The 12,153-nt window shown below is 41.2% G+C and overlaps 1 protein-coding gene across 1 annotated transcript in view; it reads right to left on the bottom strand.

Annotated features, from left to right (window-relative positions):
* MBD2 (methyl-CpG binding domain protein 2) overlaps positions 1–12,153 on the bottom strand; it is a 70,577-nt gene that overhangs the window by 28,917 nt on the left and 29,507 nt on the right. Inside the window, exons 2-3 of the mRNA XM_034401564.3 lie at positions 9,669–9,828; positions 5,577–5,714 (exon numbers count right to left, since the gene is read on the bottom strand). Of these exons, the coding sequence (XP_034257455.1) occupies positions 5,577–5,714; positions 9,669–9,828 (298 nt within the window). The remainder of the gene's footprint in view (positions 1–5,576; positions 5,715–9,668; positions 9,829–12,153) is intronic.

Below are 12,153 nucleotides of genomic sequence, written 5' to 3' on the forward strand. Positions count from 1 at the left end.
TCGAAGGTATCCAGGTCCAATGCCATGGAGCGCTTTAAAGGTGGTAACCAACACCTTGAATCGCTTCGTGGATGAGAAGTGAAATGTCGTCAAAGAAAAACCAGAAAGTCCAGCTGCCTCTTGAAAACGCACCTTTGGGACAGCTAGGTGAAATGGCAACATCTTACTTAACATTCCTTTGCTTTACAGACCTGTGAAAGTCAAAAAGGTGAACATTGGTCATAATGTTACTTTTTCATCACTGTCATAACTGTGGATGGTTGCAAAACAAGGAAGTCACTAACTGAGGTCTATTCATACTTCTTACTGATTCAGATAGTAACCAGGTTCAATTCTGTGTAACTTTTCAAGTTCAGGTAGGCTTAATTAATTCAATTTCACTTGATAATTTACATCCAAACTAGCAAATAAGCCTATTAATTGTTTAAATTAGAGGTCTCCAGCTATGCTGGCTGGAGAATTCTGGAAGTTGAAGTCCACAAGTCTTAAAGCGGCCACATTTGGGGACCCCTGGTTTAAATATACTGCTGGTTACTGCAGACAAAAGACAGCTGCAGTTTCTGGTTTATTGTCCCTGACCAATAGACTAATAGCATGGTTAGAAAGACTGCTGTTATTTTATTTTTTTAAAATCTTAAGCATCTCTCTTCATAAATCTCATTTCCTTTAATCCCAATAAAGAGTTTACTAAATTGCATCCTAAATGGCTTGCAAATGCAAATGCAAATGCAAAAAAAAAAAAAAAAAATCCAGGGTAAATTATATCACCTCCTTCCTGCTTATGATAGCCATAAATCAATTTTTATCAAAACCTCTGTAACCATAAAAGAATGCTCAGATTTCTGTTAGCCCTGTGCTGTTGGGTGCTAAAACTGGAAGATGCGTTAATCCAAGTGATATGTTCATTTGGGAGAATAAATTGAATTTGATGGCGGCTTTCAAGAAATGGTCTGAGATTAGTTAATTAAAATGGAATTAAAAGATAGTTGGAGCAGGGTCTTGTGTGACCAGATGCAAAGAAAATGAAGAGGCCCCTGCAGTTTTTGAAGCCCTGGGCACATCCATCAGGAAATCAGAAGCTCTTGTCCTAATTCCCACCTGCCAATCCCAGATGGGAACCCATGAAGAGGAACCAAACGGCATCTGAGTGTGTGCGGGATGTCAATTAACTGAAATCATTTGGATAAAAATCTGGAGGGGAAACGAGTTGCCTTACCCTTTTGTCCAATTGTACGTCCCAATAAATATTTCTAAGTTTGCATTACCGTATGCAAAAGATATGCACACGGAGATTGGCGGCATATGGCCCACGTCTTTTAAGTACTCAGTAAAGCCTCTTGGAAGGCATTATCATGCTGAGCCAAGCTGCCTAGCTTTAATAAAGGTGCAATTTGTATAATATTGAATATCCAGCCCTCAAGGCTTAGGTTCAGGCTTAGCTCTACTGTGGAAGAACATCGGGAGAAGAATGGATATTTGAACCAGGCCCTTTCGCTGTTCAGAATATTCTTATAATCCAAGAGAGAGCTGTTTAACCTGAACGATGCTTCTTTTGGAGCATTTTTGTCCAATTCGTGGCTCCCAGTTCAATGTTCTCTTCATAGACTGGTCTGAAAAGCTGGGGCACTTTCCCCAAATGCATCGGCAGCTATAGCTATAGTAATAATGCCTTTATAATTCTAGAACACATAAAAAATCTATCCTGAATCCTGGTGCGGAGCAATACTTGGACATGAAGGAGAAAGGTGGATATTTACTACCTGGACCCCTGGGTCTGTTCCCTCTGCCATGCTGCCTCAAATATCAGCTGATAGCAGAGTAAAAGAAAAGGGAACAGCGCCAACTTTCTCTCAGCGTTCCTAAACAAACCTTGACAGCCCCAAACAAACCACTATGAAACTGGAGATGGCAAATGGTTTATTGCAGCTGCAAGGTAGCTCCACGGCAACGCTAAGTTACATCAGTTTAAAGTTGGCGCTGAGAGCAACTGCTTCTCAGCGTTTTTTATATGTCCGCACAGGCTCCACCTGTCCCATACACATAATGAATGGCTGAGCTATATCCAGCTGAGTGAGGCATTCAAATGGGCCACCAATTATCCCTGTGCTGGCCCATGACGTCATCAAATGTTGCCACCTCCTCTGCTCATCTGTAATCCTTCCATTCACTGCCGATCCTATCCTCCGACATGTCCGATCGCCTAAACACCCTGTGCCACCATCACCAGCCCCTATGAAGAGTATCCCCATGCTTTCAGGTATCTTCGGGTCACATTCCCACAGTCTCCTCTCCTCCTCCTCCCATATGTGTTGTCGAGCAGGAGATCGGGCTCGACAACAGAATGAATTCCAGCGAGTCTGTACCATTGTTTAATTTCACTTGGCTGCTAAACCGATTTAAACTCTTTCCAGAGTTGGTAAAAGGATGGGATGAAATAATATGGAAGTTTATGCCAAGTGACATTCTTTTGTGGGTGAATTCAACACATCTTAATGTATCTGTTACAGTATACCTTGCATTTAAGGGCGTCAATAAGCCATACCAACATTGTCTAGTTGGCTGCACTGACTCTAAGAGCTGTTTTCCAGACTATCATACGAAATTCTTTCAAATGGAAAAACCAACAGGTACTCTGACATCCAACATTTGTGGGGGTTCAAGGTTAAGAAGCACAGTTTGAATGCTTCTTCTCTTCTGGTTGGTTTTCAACTCAATCCCAGATCTGGTTGGCCTCATAACTACACCAACGTGAATCTCAGAGGGCTCTATCAACCAACTGGATCCCTCTTGCAGGTCAAAATGACTCTTCATCATATTAAATTGAAATGGGTTGGGAGAAACCAAATGAATTTTTCAGCAAAATAACAGAGGAGGAGGAGGAGGAGGAGGAGGAGGAGGAGGAGGAGGAGGAGGAGGAGGAGGAGGAGGAGGAGGAGGAGGAGGAGGAGGAGGAGGAGGAGGAGGAGGAGGAGTTCTAAAGCATGCCATAATTCAATTCTATAAGGATACATACACTACTTTGTTGTAGTAAGACGAATCATTGAAGGGTCAAGCTTCATTCCTTATTAAAACCACAGTTCATTCTTGACAAGAATATAAAAGATGAGCTGAATCCTAAGGAGAACTAATTTTCAATCTGGGAACCTTCAGCAAGTCTACCTCTTTCACTCTTTCCAGATAGCATACAAAACACCCTCTTGGGAAAGAATATTTGAGTTTCTAACGGGGGACGATTCTAAGAACTTCTGCATGAAAATGAAGAAAAATTATTTTAGAATGGCCTAGTCATCCAAAGAACTCAACCCAACATTTCTGATACTACAGAAATAATCACCTAAGAAAAGTAATTGGTTGTTTCACCCAATCTTAATACCATGTTTTCCCGAAAATAAAACCCTGTCTTATATTTTTTTGAACCCTGAAATAAGCGCTTGGCCTTATTGCCATGCGTTCAAAAGCCCGATTGGGCTTATTACCAGGGGATGTCTTATTTTGTGGGGGAAACAGGGTACATTTTAAAATATGGAATGTTATTATCCTGAAAAAAGTTACAGATAGTCCTTGATTTAGAATGGTTCATTTAATGACTGTTCAAAGTTACAACGGTGCTGAAAAAATGTGATTTATGACTATTTTTCACACTTATGACTGTTGCAGGGTCACGTGATTTACATTCAGATCAGGGGTGAAATGCTTCCAGTTCGGACCAGATCGCCCAATCCGGTAGCGATGGCGGCGGGTGGTTCGGAGAACCGGTAGCAAAAATCCCTGCCCACCCCCATGCCCAGCTGAGCCATGTGATCATCAGAGGCTGTTTTTTTAACTTTTAAAAGCATTCTACAACATCTTCGGCCGAAAAAAATGCTTTTAAAAGTTTTTTTAAAAAGCCTCTGATGATCGTGTGGCTCAGCTGGGATCGTCAGAGGCTTCTAAAAGCATTTTTTTTCTGCAACCTCTTCAGCCGAAGAGGCTGTAGAAAAAAAAATGCCTTTAAAAGCCTCTGGAGATCCCAGCTGAGTTGCCTGATCGTCAGAGGCTTCTAAAAGCATTTTTTTCTGCAACCTCTTAAGGTTGTAGAAAAAATGCTTTACAAGTCAAAAAAAAAAGTTGGCCACGCCCACCCAGTCACATTACTCCCCCACCACGCCACGCCCACAGAATCGGTAGTAACAAATTTTCACCACTGATTCAGATGCTTGACAACTGATTCACATATATGATGGTTGCAGTGTCCAGGGATCACGTGATCACCTTTTGTGATCTTCTGACAAGCAAAGTCAATGGGGAAGGCAGATTCACTTAACAACCGGGTGACTAATTTAACAACTGTAGTGATTCGCTTAAGAAATGTGGCAAGAAGAGTCATTAAATGGGGCAAAACTAACTTAATAAATTTCTCACTTAGCAACAGAATTTTTGGGCTCAATTGTGGTCATAAGTCGAGGACTACCTGTATTTGATCTGATCTTAGAGATACTTTTGATTTAGACACAATGCAAGGAGAGAATTCAGGAAGGTGCACTCTCCCATTGATACAGGGCCACCTTGGATAAAACAGACTCAAGTAGATACATTTTCAACATTATTCTTCCAGAAAAACGGTGGCAAACTCAAGGGGGCCGGATCCAGTCCATGGGGTGCTTACAGTAGTGACCAAAATTGTGGAAACTGTTTGGGAAAAGTGTATTGTCTAAAACTAGCTAATAACACCACTTTTTTTTGGAGTAGTACCATAAAATTATCTATCAATGGAAAGATAATTTAATCAAGAATGTAATGCAATAACTTTTATGAAGGATTTGCTATTAGAATAGCACTTACAGTATAAAGAAGAAAAGTGAAACCCGTAGAAAAAACGAGATATACGAAAACTATCACCATGTCAGTTAATACTTAGTTGGGTAACCTTTAGCATGAATTACGGCCTTACAACGTCTTCCCATGGAGTGAACCAAGTCTTTTAGTTCTGCAGCTGTTATAACATGAAACCAAGATGGAATGATTATGATTGCTTCTATGAACTGGGTTTTATTGCTGGTTCACTTCTGACTAACACGTTTCTTTAGTCAGCTCCATAGATTTTCAATCGGGTTAAGGTCTGGGCTATTCCCAGGGCATTCCAGCAGTGGAATAGGATTATCTTGAAACTCCAAAAACAAAAAAGTTGTGTTATTAGCCATTAAGCCTCAAAAATACACTTTTCCGAAAAAGTTTCTACAATTTTGGTTACTACTGTAGATCTGGCCCACGGGACTGCACTGGAAACAACAGCCTCTACCAGTGAAAATGGAGCTTGGGAGGGCCCTCCCGATCTCTGTTTTCACTGGTAGAGGGTTGCAGGAGGCCGTCGCAGCCAAAAACAGAGCTCGGGAGCCCGTTTCCATTGGCAAAGCACTCAGGCTACCACACGGCAGCCCCAACACGAGTGACGTCAAGTTGGCCACGCCCCCACTACTACGCGCCCCCTCTCCCCCCCGCCCCGATGTCAAACACAACCCTGATGCGGCCCTCAATGAACTCGTGTTTGACACTCCTGTTCTAGAACATATCAAGAAAAGGAAGTCTATCATTATTACCTGTCTGGGCTGCTCAATCACTCGTTGTGGATCAGACTTCACTTTGTTGTTAGGATGGTTCGTAACTTTGGTAACAGGCTGTTTAAAAATAGAAGCTGTTTGTCTGATTGGCAACGTTGTGTTTAAATCTGGTTTACCCTGTATTGGAGAGGAAGGAGAGAGAAAATAATTATATATTACCTTATTAGGTTGATATACCAGCCAGGTCGGTATGAAAAGTCAATACTTGATCAAAACGATAAGATCCTAATATTTTTTGAGCTGAACATGAAATGTCTCATTCATTAGTTCAACAAAAGTTTGAATGTTATGGACTGGTTTATATTTGTATAATACATAATTCCTCAAAGCCTGGGAGCTCTGCTTATGATGCCAAGAAAGTTTTTTAAAAAAAATTCTTGATCTTCAAGCCAAATTATTTCAAAATGGCAAAAAAAGAAGAAGGTTATTTTAGTATTTGTCAGACTTCTAGAAATCTCCACAGCGTGGAAACTTTCTGTGCAATGAAAAATTGTATCATTCTGATACCAGAGATACTGTTGATCCAAAGGTTCCTTGAATGTTTTCGAGAGAGAAAATAATCCACCCTTCCTGTTTTGAGAGGTTATTTTTAAGGATTGTCTAAAAAGTGGAGAAATGTGTTTATAAAACCAGTGTAAAAGGAGGTCAATCAAAGATGGAGAAGACCAAAGAATGATGTGGCTTGTCACACAGCTGAATTCATTGACCTCCGATTAAGTGATATCTGTAAGTTAAATTAGAAAAACTGGACCAGAGCAACATCTGAAGAGAAACACTAGAGAGTGCCATCAATGGAAGCGAATATTTGTGGCTCAGGGTTGAATTGTGGGGTCCTTGCTGATCTCTGAGCTTCGTTATTTTCTTGCAGATGTTTCATTGCCCAAATAGGTAATATCAACGGTGCAATTCTAACCAAGAAGAGTGTCAGATCTGGAAGGCATCTTTTGTATTAGGCCTTCGGACCTGCCACGTTTATTACTGTGGGAAACTGGGAGGGGGGATTGTATGGAGCATGGGTGATATATACCGGTAGTCAAAATAACATTCCTTTCTCAAGAAGTCAAGGTCAACTTGCCCTGCACCTGGAAGGCTGGAGCTGGGTGGTGTTGGGGGTAGTACCGTGTTTTCCCCAAAATAAGACCCTGTCTTATATTTTTTTGAACCCCGAAATAAGCGCTTGGCCTTATTTTCAGGGAGGTCTTATTATTTTGGGGCGCATGGAGCAAGATGGGGCTCCTCTTGCCGTCTTACCTGATTTCCAGCTCTGTGTTTAAATATTTTCAGGGAGGGCTTATTTTGGGGGGGGGAGGCTTATTTTAGCACATGCGCTCAAAAGCCTGATTGGGCTTCTTATCAGGGGATGACTTATTTTCGGGAAAACAGGGTTCTTGGAACCCTGACAAAGAGAGTACCAAGGACCTCTCACAGCAGAGTGGTGAAAATAATAGCTCTATACCTCTACTTCTCAGCAACTGAAGTTTCAATTTGAGATATGCCATATAGGTGCAAGAATTTTTTAAAATTATTTATTATTTTATAAAATTTGATATTTTATTATTTATTTAATTAATTTTTATGCCACCCATCTCCCCTACAAGGTGACTCTGGGCAGTATCAGGAACCAGGATAGAGTTCAAAAGTGTTACAAGTTTATTTCATGCTACCTATACACAAATGGTCAAGGTAAATTGGTGCCAGATAAGAGTCAATCGACTTCAAAGAGGGCTGGATTTAGGTCTCTTACAGGACCTAAATCCAGTCCTTCACTAAACTGGAATTCACTAAAATGCCAAACTGATGATTCATTTGACTCTGCCCTCAGGCTCAGCCTCATCATCTCCTACACCAGGGTGTGAAACTCATGGCTTCACGTTGTCGTCGTGTGATGTGTCGTGACTTTTTTGCCCTTCACTAAACTGGGGGTGGCGGTGGCCAGTGCATGACGCATCTGGGCTGTGGGCTATGAGTTTGACACCCCTGTCCTACACAGTATAGTAGCATTAAATTTAGTTTACCCAGTTCGCAGGTGTTCCAAAAACTGTTGTGGATTTTGCCTCTGTTCATTTTCACTCAACAAATACTGCCTCAGCAAATGAAAAGGAGATGCTGGTAGAGCCGCACTACAAGATGTTAGATGCAATTCCAGAAAATAAGAATTGCAAAATGAAAAGGTTGCCTTTTCTTTTTCTGGAAATAGATTTGCAATACTCAATACAATGGGCAGTAAATGTTTTAAAAGGTACCGTTAATTTTAAAAAATCCCCCTCCAGATATTGAAGAAATATGCCACGTGAGAGTCATATATTATGAAACAGTAATGAAAATATTAATTGAAACATTAAAATATTTTGTATTTATGTAATATGAAACAAAATTATCATTTAGAACATGGTACTTTTCATTTCAGTATTTTTTTTTTTTGAAGTAACTATCATACTATAAGTGATCTTCATCACATGTCCCAAAATTGGTGTTTTGGAAAGCTTTGACAAACAGTGGCATACTAGGTCCACCAAAAATGAAAATCCCATTGTGTGATATGACATGCAAGCTTCCTTAACTAATTTTCTCTAAATTGTAAGGAGGGAAAAATGAGAATTACACCAAAATTACACCTCAGTTACTGAATATCTTTTCAACTCACACCAGATGTATTCTGCATACAGCAAGGCTCTCATAGAGACAGGATGATGGCTGAAAACATGTGTTCAAAGACCTGTCCCCTTTGCCTGTCATGATGCACATAAAATGGGATGTGGCATCACTTATGCAGCCACTATCAGGCGTGAAATTCAGCCGGTTCTATCCGGCTCTGGCGAACTGGTAGTGGCGGCTGTGGGAGGCTCCGCCCACCCGCGCAGACTTCATGACGTCACTTTTTTGTGGCGATTTTAAGCCTCTGCACATGCGCAGAAGGCTTTGCACATACGTGGACACTGCCGCGCATGAGCAAAGCGAGCACGCGGGCATTTGCGAACTGGTAGAGAAGGTAAGTGAATTTCACCCCTGACCACCCTGTAAACTTCTTTGATCTTCCCTCTGACCCCCACAGTACTATCTTTCTCCTAAAGAAAATTTTTGCTTTGTTTTCTTCTAGAGAAAGTTTTGCTCTGTTAGCATCAAACTCCAATCTCCACATCATTCTCCTACTCTGTAAACCTAATAAACGTACTGCAGAAATGGTCAGTTTTACACAAAAGGTTTTTGAAGACTCTCATGTCCTGGGAGAATATCTAAAACATACAGGAGAATCAAACTCCCTTCAAAAAACGGACATGTGTAATAAGAAAACAAAGCCAAGACTTTCACTTGTATTTTCAGAATAACAGAATTGGAAGGGACCTCGGAGGTCTTCTAGTCCAACCCCCTGCTCAGGCAAGAAAGCCTACACCATTTCAGATAAATGGTTGTCCAATCTCTTCTTAAAATCCTCCAGTGATGGAGTACCCACAACTTCTGGAGGCAAGTCGTTCCACTGGTTAATTGTTCTGCCAGGAAATTCTGACTTAGTTCTAGATTGGATCTCTCCTTGATTAGTTTCCATCCATTGCTTCATGTTCTGCCTTCAGGTGCTTTGGAGAATAGCTTGACTCCCTCTTCTTTGGGGCAGCCCCTGAGATATTGGAAGACTGCTATCATGTCACCCTTGGTCCTTCTTTTTTTCAATTATAAGCACCTTTTTTTCTTCCATTCAATCATGTCCAAATTCTCAGAAACTGCCTGGACAAAATCCCTGCAGTTTTCTTAGCAAGTTTTTCAGAAATGGTTTGCCACTGGCCTCTTTCTTAGGGGTGAAAGAAAGTGACTAACCCTCATGGTCTCCCAGTGTCTAGCTTGATGCTTAACGAACACGTACCAGTTTTCAAATTATTTCCCATTTGGCATTCCAGTCTTAAACCTCCTTACTTTACCACCCTCAAATACTGCTTTAAAATCTGCACCCGCTCCTATCCTTGATCAAGGTAAATGCAAAGTTATCAAGGGGCTTATTAAAAATGGTAAACAGATGTTGCCTTTCCTTTTTGATTTCAAAGGTTTTGCAATGAATGTATTGCGTGCTTGCAAGCAAACCTTGTTTTGATTGAGTGAATCGTTCCGTAATTTCTGTTTGTTCTTCTGCAATTTACTTGGCATCATCTTCCCTGTCCTGAAGTCGAAACTGCTGAGGTCAACCGTGTTCCCCAAGTATCTGGCCAACTGGGGTTTGCTTCTGAACTTCTTCCCACTTGGACTGCAAGATTTATAGAAGAAAAGAAAAAAAAATGCTTTATTATTCAAGGCAAGGACTCCTTTTCAGACCACTAAATAAATGGGGGAGAGGTAATAGCCCCAAAGAGTTAAAAGCAACATTCAATATACTATTCAGGTGTTGACATAGATAGCTTGGAGATAAGACCAAGGATGAGCAACTGTGGCCCCTTTATGGCTTGTGGACTTCAACTCCCAGAATTCCTGAGCCAGCCATGCTGTCTGGGTCCATCCAACCTTTTGAATATTTTTGCTCTTCCACTGCACAATTGCACAAGTTTGTTATTCTGATATGTAGTGGCCCTTTTCTCACAGTGAACAGATTGTTGAGTTAGAACAGGAGAAATTCAGGCTCAACTTTAATTTTACTCAGCTAAGGATTTTAGCCAATGGATTCTAGATGAACTTACCAGTTCAGATATACTGCATGTATCTTTCTATATTCATAAATCTACAAGAGCGCCTTTATTCATGTTTCTATATTACTCAGTTTCTTTTCGCTCAGTTATGGTGAACTTAAAAGTAGGACTTCAAGGAGGAACCAATAGCCTGGCTAGGTGGCTCAGTGGCTAAGACCCTGAGCTTGTCGATCAGAAAGGTCGGCAGTTCGGCGGTTCGAATCCCTAGTACAGGTCTCCTGTGTGAGCAGGGGGTTGGACTAGATAACCTCCAAGGTCCCTTCCAACTCTGTTACTGTTACCTCAAAAAATGAATTGGGGCAAGAACGATTCAACCTGACACTCCTCCTCAAAATCTCTGCAACAAATCCAAACCCCTTATCTATTATTAAACCAATTGACACGACAACCTAACTCTACTAAAAGGAACTCTGGGCAGCCATATACCCTTGTTAAATAAATAAATACTGTATTTTTTGGAGTAAAAGGTGCACCGGAGTATAAGACGCAGCTTAATTTTTGGGGAGGAAAATGGGGGGGGAGGAATCTGTCTATTAGGTATTCATCTGGCTAGCATCCTGAGTCTGGTCAGCTTCAGCACATTAGTTTGCTGGTTTTTTATCTCCTGCTTGGGGATAAAAAACAGCTTCTAAGGCACAGCTGAGAGGAAGCAGCAATGAGAAAAGCAGGCAAAGCACGGGGGGAGATCGCTTCACTCGGCTAGCGCCTAGTTAGGGCTGAAAAAAAGCTTCTAAAGAACAGCTGAGAGTTGGAGCAAAGCATGGAGATCGCTAGCGCCTCGTTAAAGCACAGCGGAGTCGAGGGAGCAGGCAAAGCTGGGATCGCTAGCGCCTCATTAGCACCTCGTTAGCGGGTTGTTGAGGCTGATAAAAAGCTTTGAAAAAGCTACATTTGGAGTATAAGACGCACCCAAATTTTCAGCCTCTTTTAGGGGGGAAAAAAGGTGTGTCTTATACTCCGAAAAATACGGTACTTCTTAGTATCAAAACATGAACAGCCTAAGAAAACTTTTGGAAGGACATTTTCATTTTTTTAAAAAAAATCTACATCTCTGAAACAGTTTCTAAAGCAAGTGTAGGCATCTTAACAGTTTACAAAAAGCTCTTTTTAAAAATAAACACAATTCAAGGATTGGATGTTAGAAAACATTGTCCGAAGAGCCGGTTGATGGCTTGTTTTGAGGGATCCTTGGTGCTCTCTGAGCTTGCTTGGTTGCCTAGTTAGGGTCATGAAACATCTGAAAGAAAACAGCCGAGCTCAGAGGGCACCAAGGACCGTTTCATTTCAACCCTGAGCTACAAATATTCTCCTTGATGGTTTGTTCTCGCTGGCTTTGGCTCCGGAGCTTTGTAAAGCTATATAAAATTACAAAATACAGTCAGAATAAAAGTAGCTACTGTAGATTTCAGAACAGACATTTCGAAACTAAACTGCACCAGCAAGTTTCGAACACGCGTTTATTCAAATCTAAAACTAATCTGACTTTCTTTTCTAGACCTCTGACTAAAACAGGATTGTGTTAAAACAGGTTTCCTGTGAAGTTGGGTTTTTTTCTTCTTCTTCTTAAAACACAGAGGCCAAATGGGAGACTTTTCTTTGAGTCATGGTTGACTTTTGATGACTTCATCAGCACAGCCTTGGACGTTTTCTGGCAACCTTCCAAACCTCTTTCCATCCTCCCCTTCTGCCATTTTCTTCCACTTCCTTTTCTTGTTTACAAATCCCTTAGAATCCCTTAGTCTGCCATCTAAGCATTAACCAGGTACAACCCCATTTAGCTTTTGTGTGGTGCGGTGGCCTAGAGGTGGGGTTCTCGCCTCACAATCAGGAGGCTGTGAGTTTGATCCTAGGTAGAGGCAGATATTTCTCTCTCTGGGCACACTGAGGGA

This window comes from Pantherophis guttatus, chromosome 2 (genome assembly GCF_059756535.1).
Source record: "Pantherophis guttatus breed Tessera chromosome 2, ASM5975653v1, whole genome shotgun sequence".
NCBI classification, from domain to species: Eukaryota; Metazoa; Chordata; class Lepidosauria; order Squamata; family Colubridae; genus Pantherophis; species Pantherophis guttatus.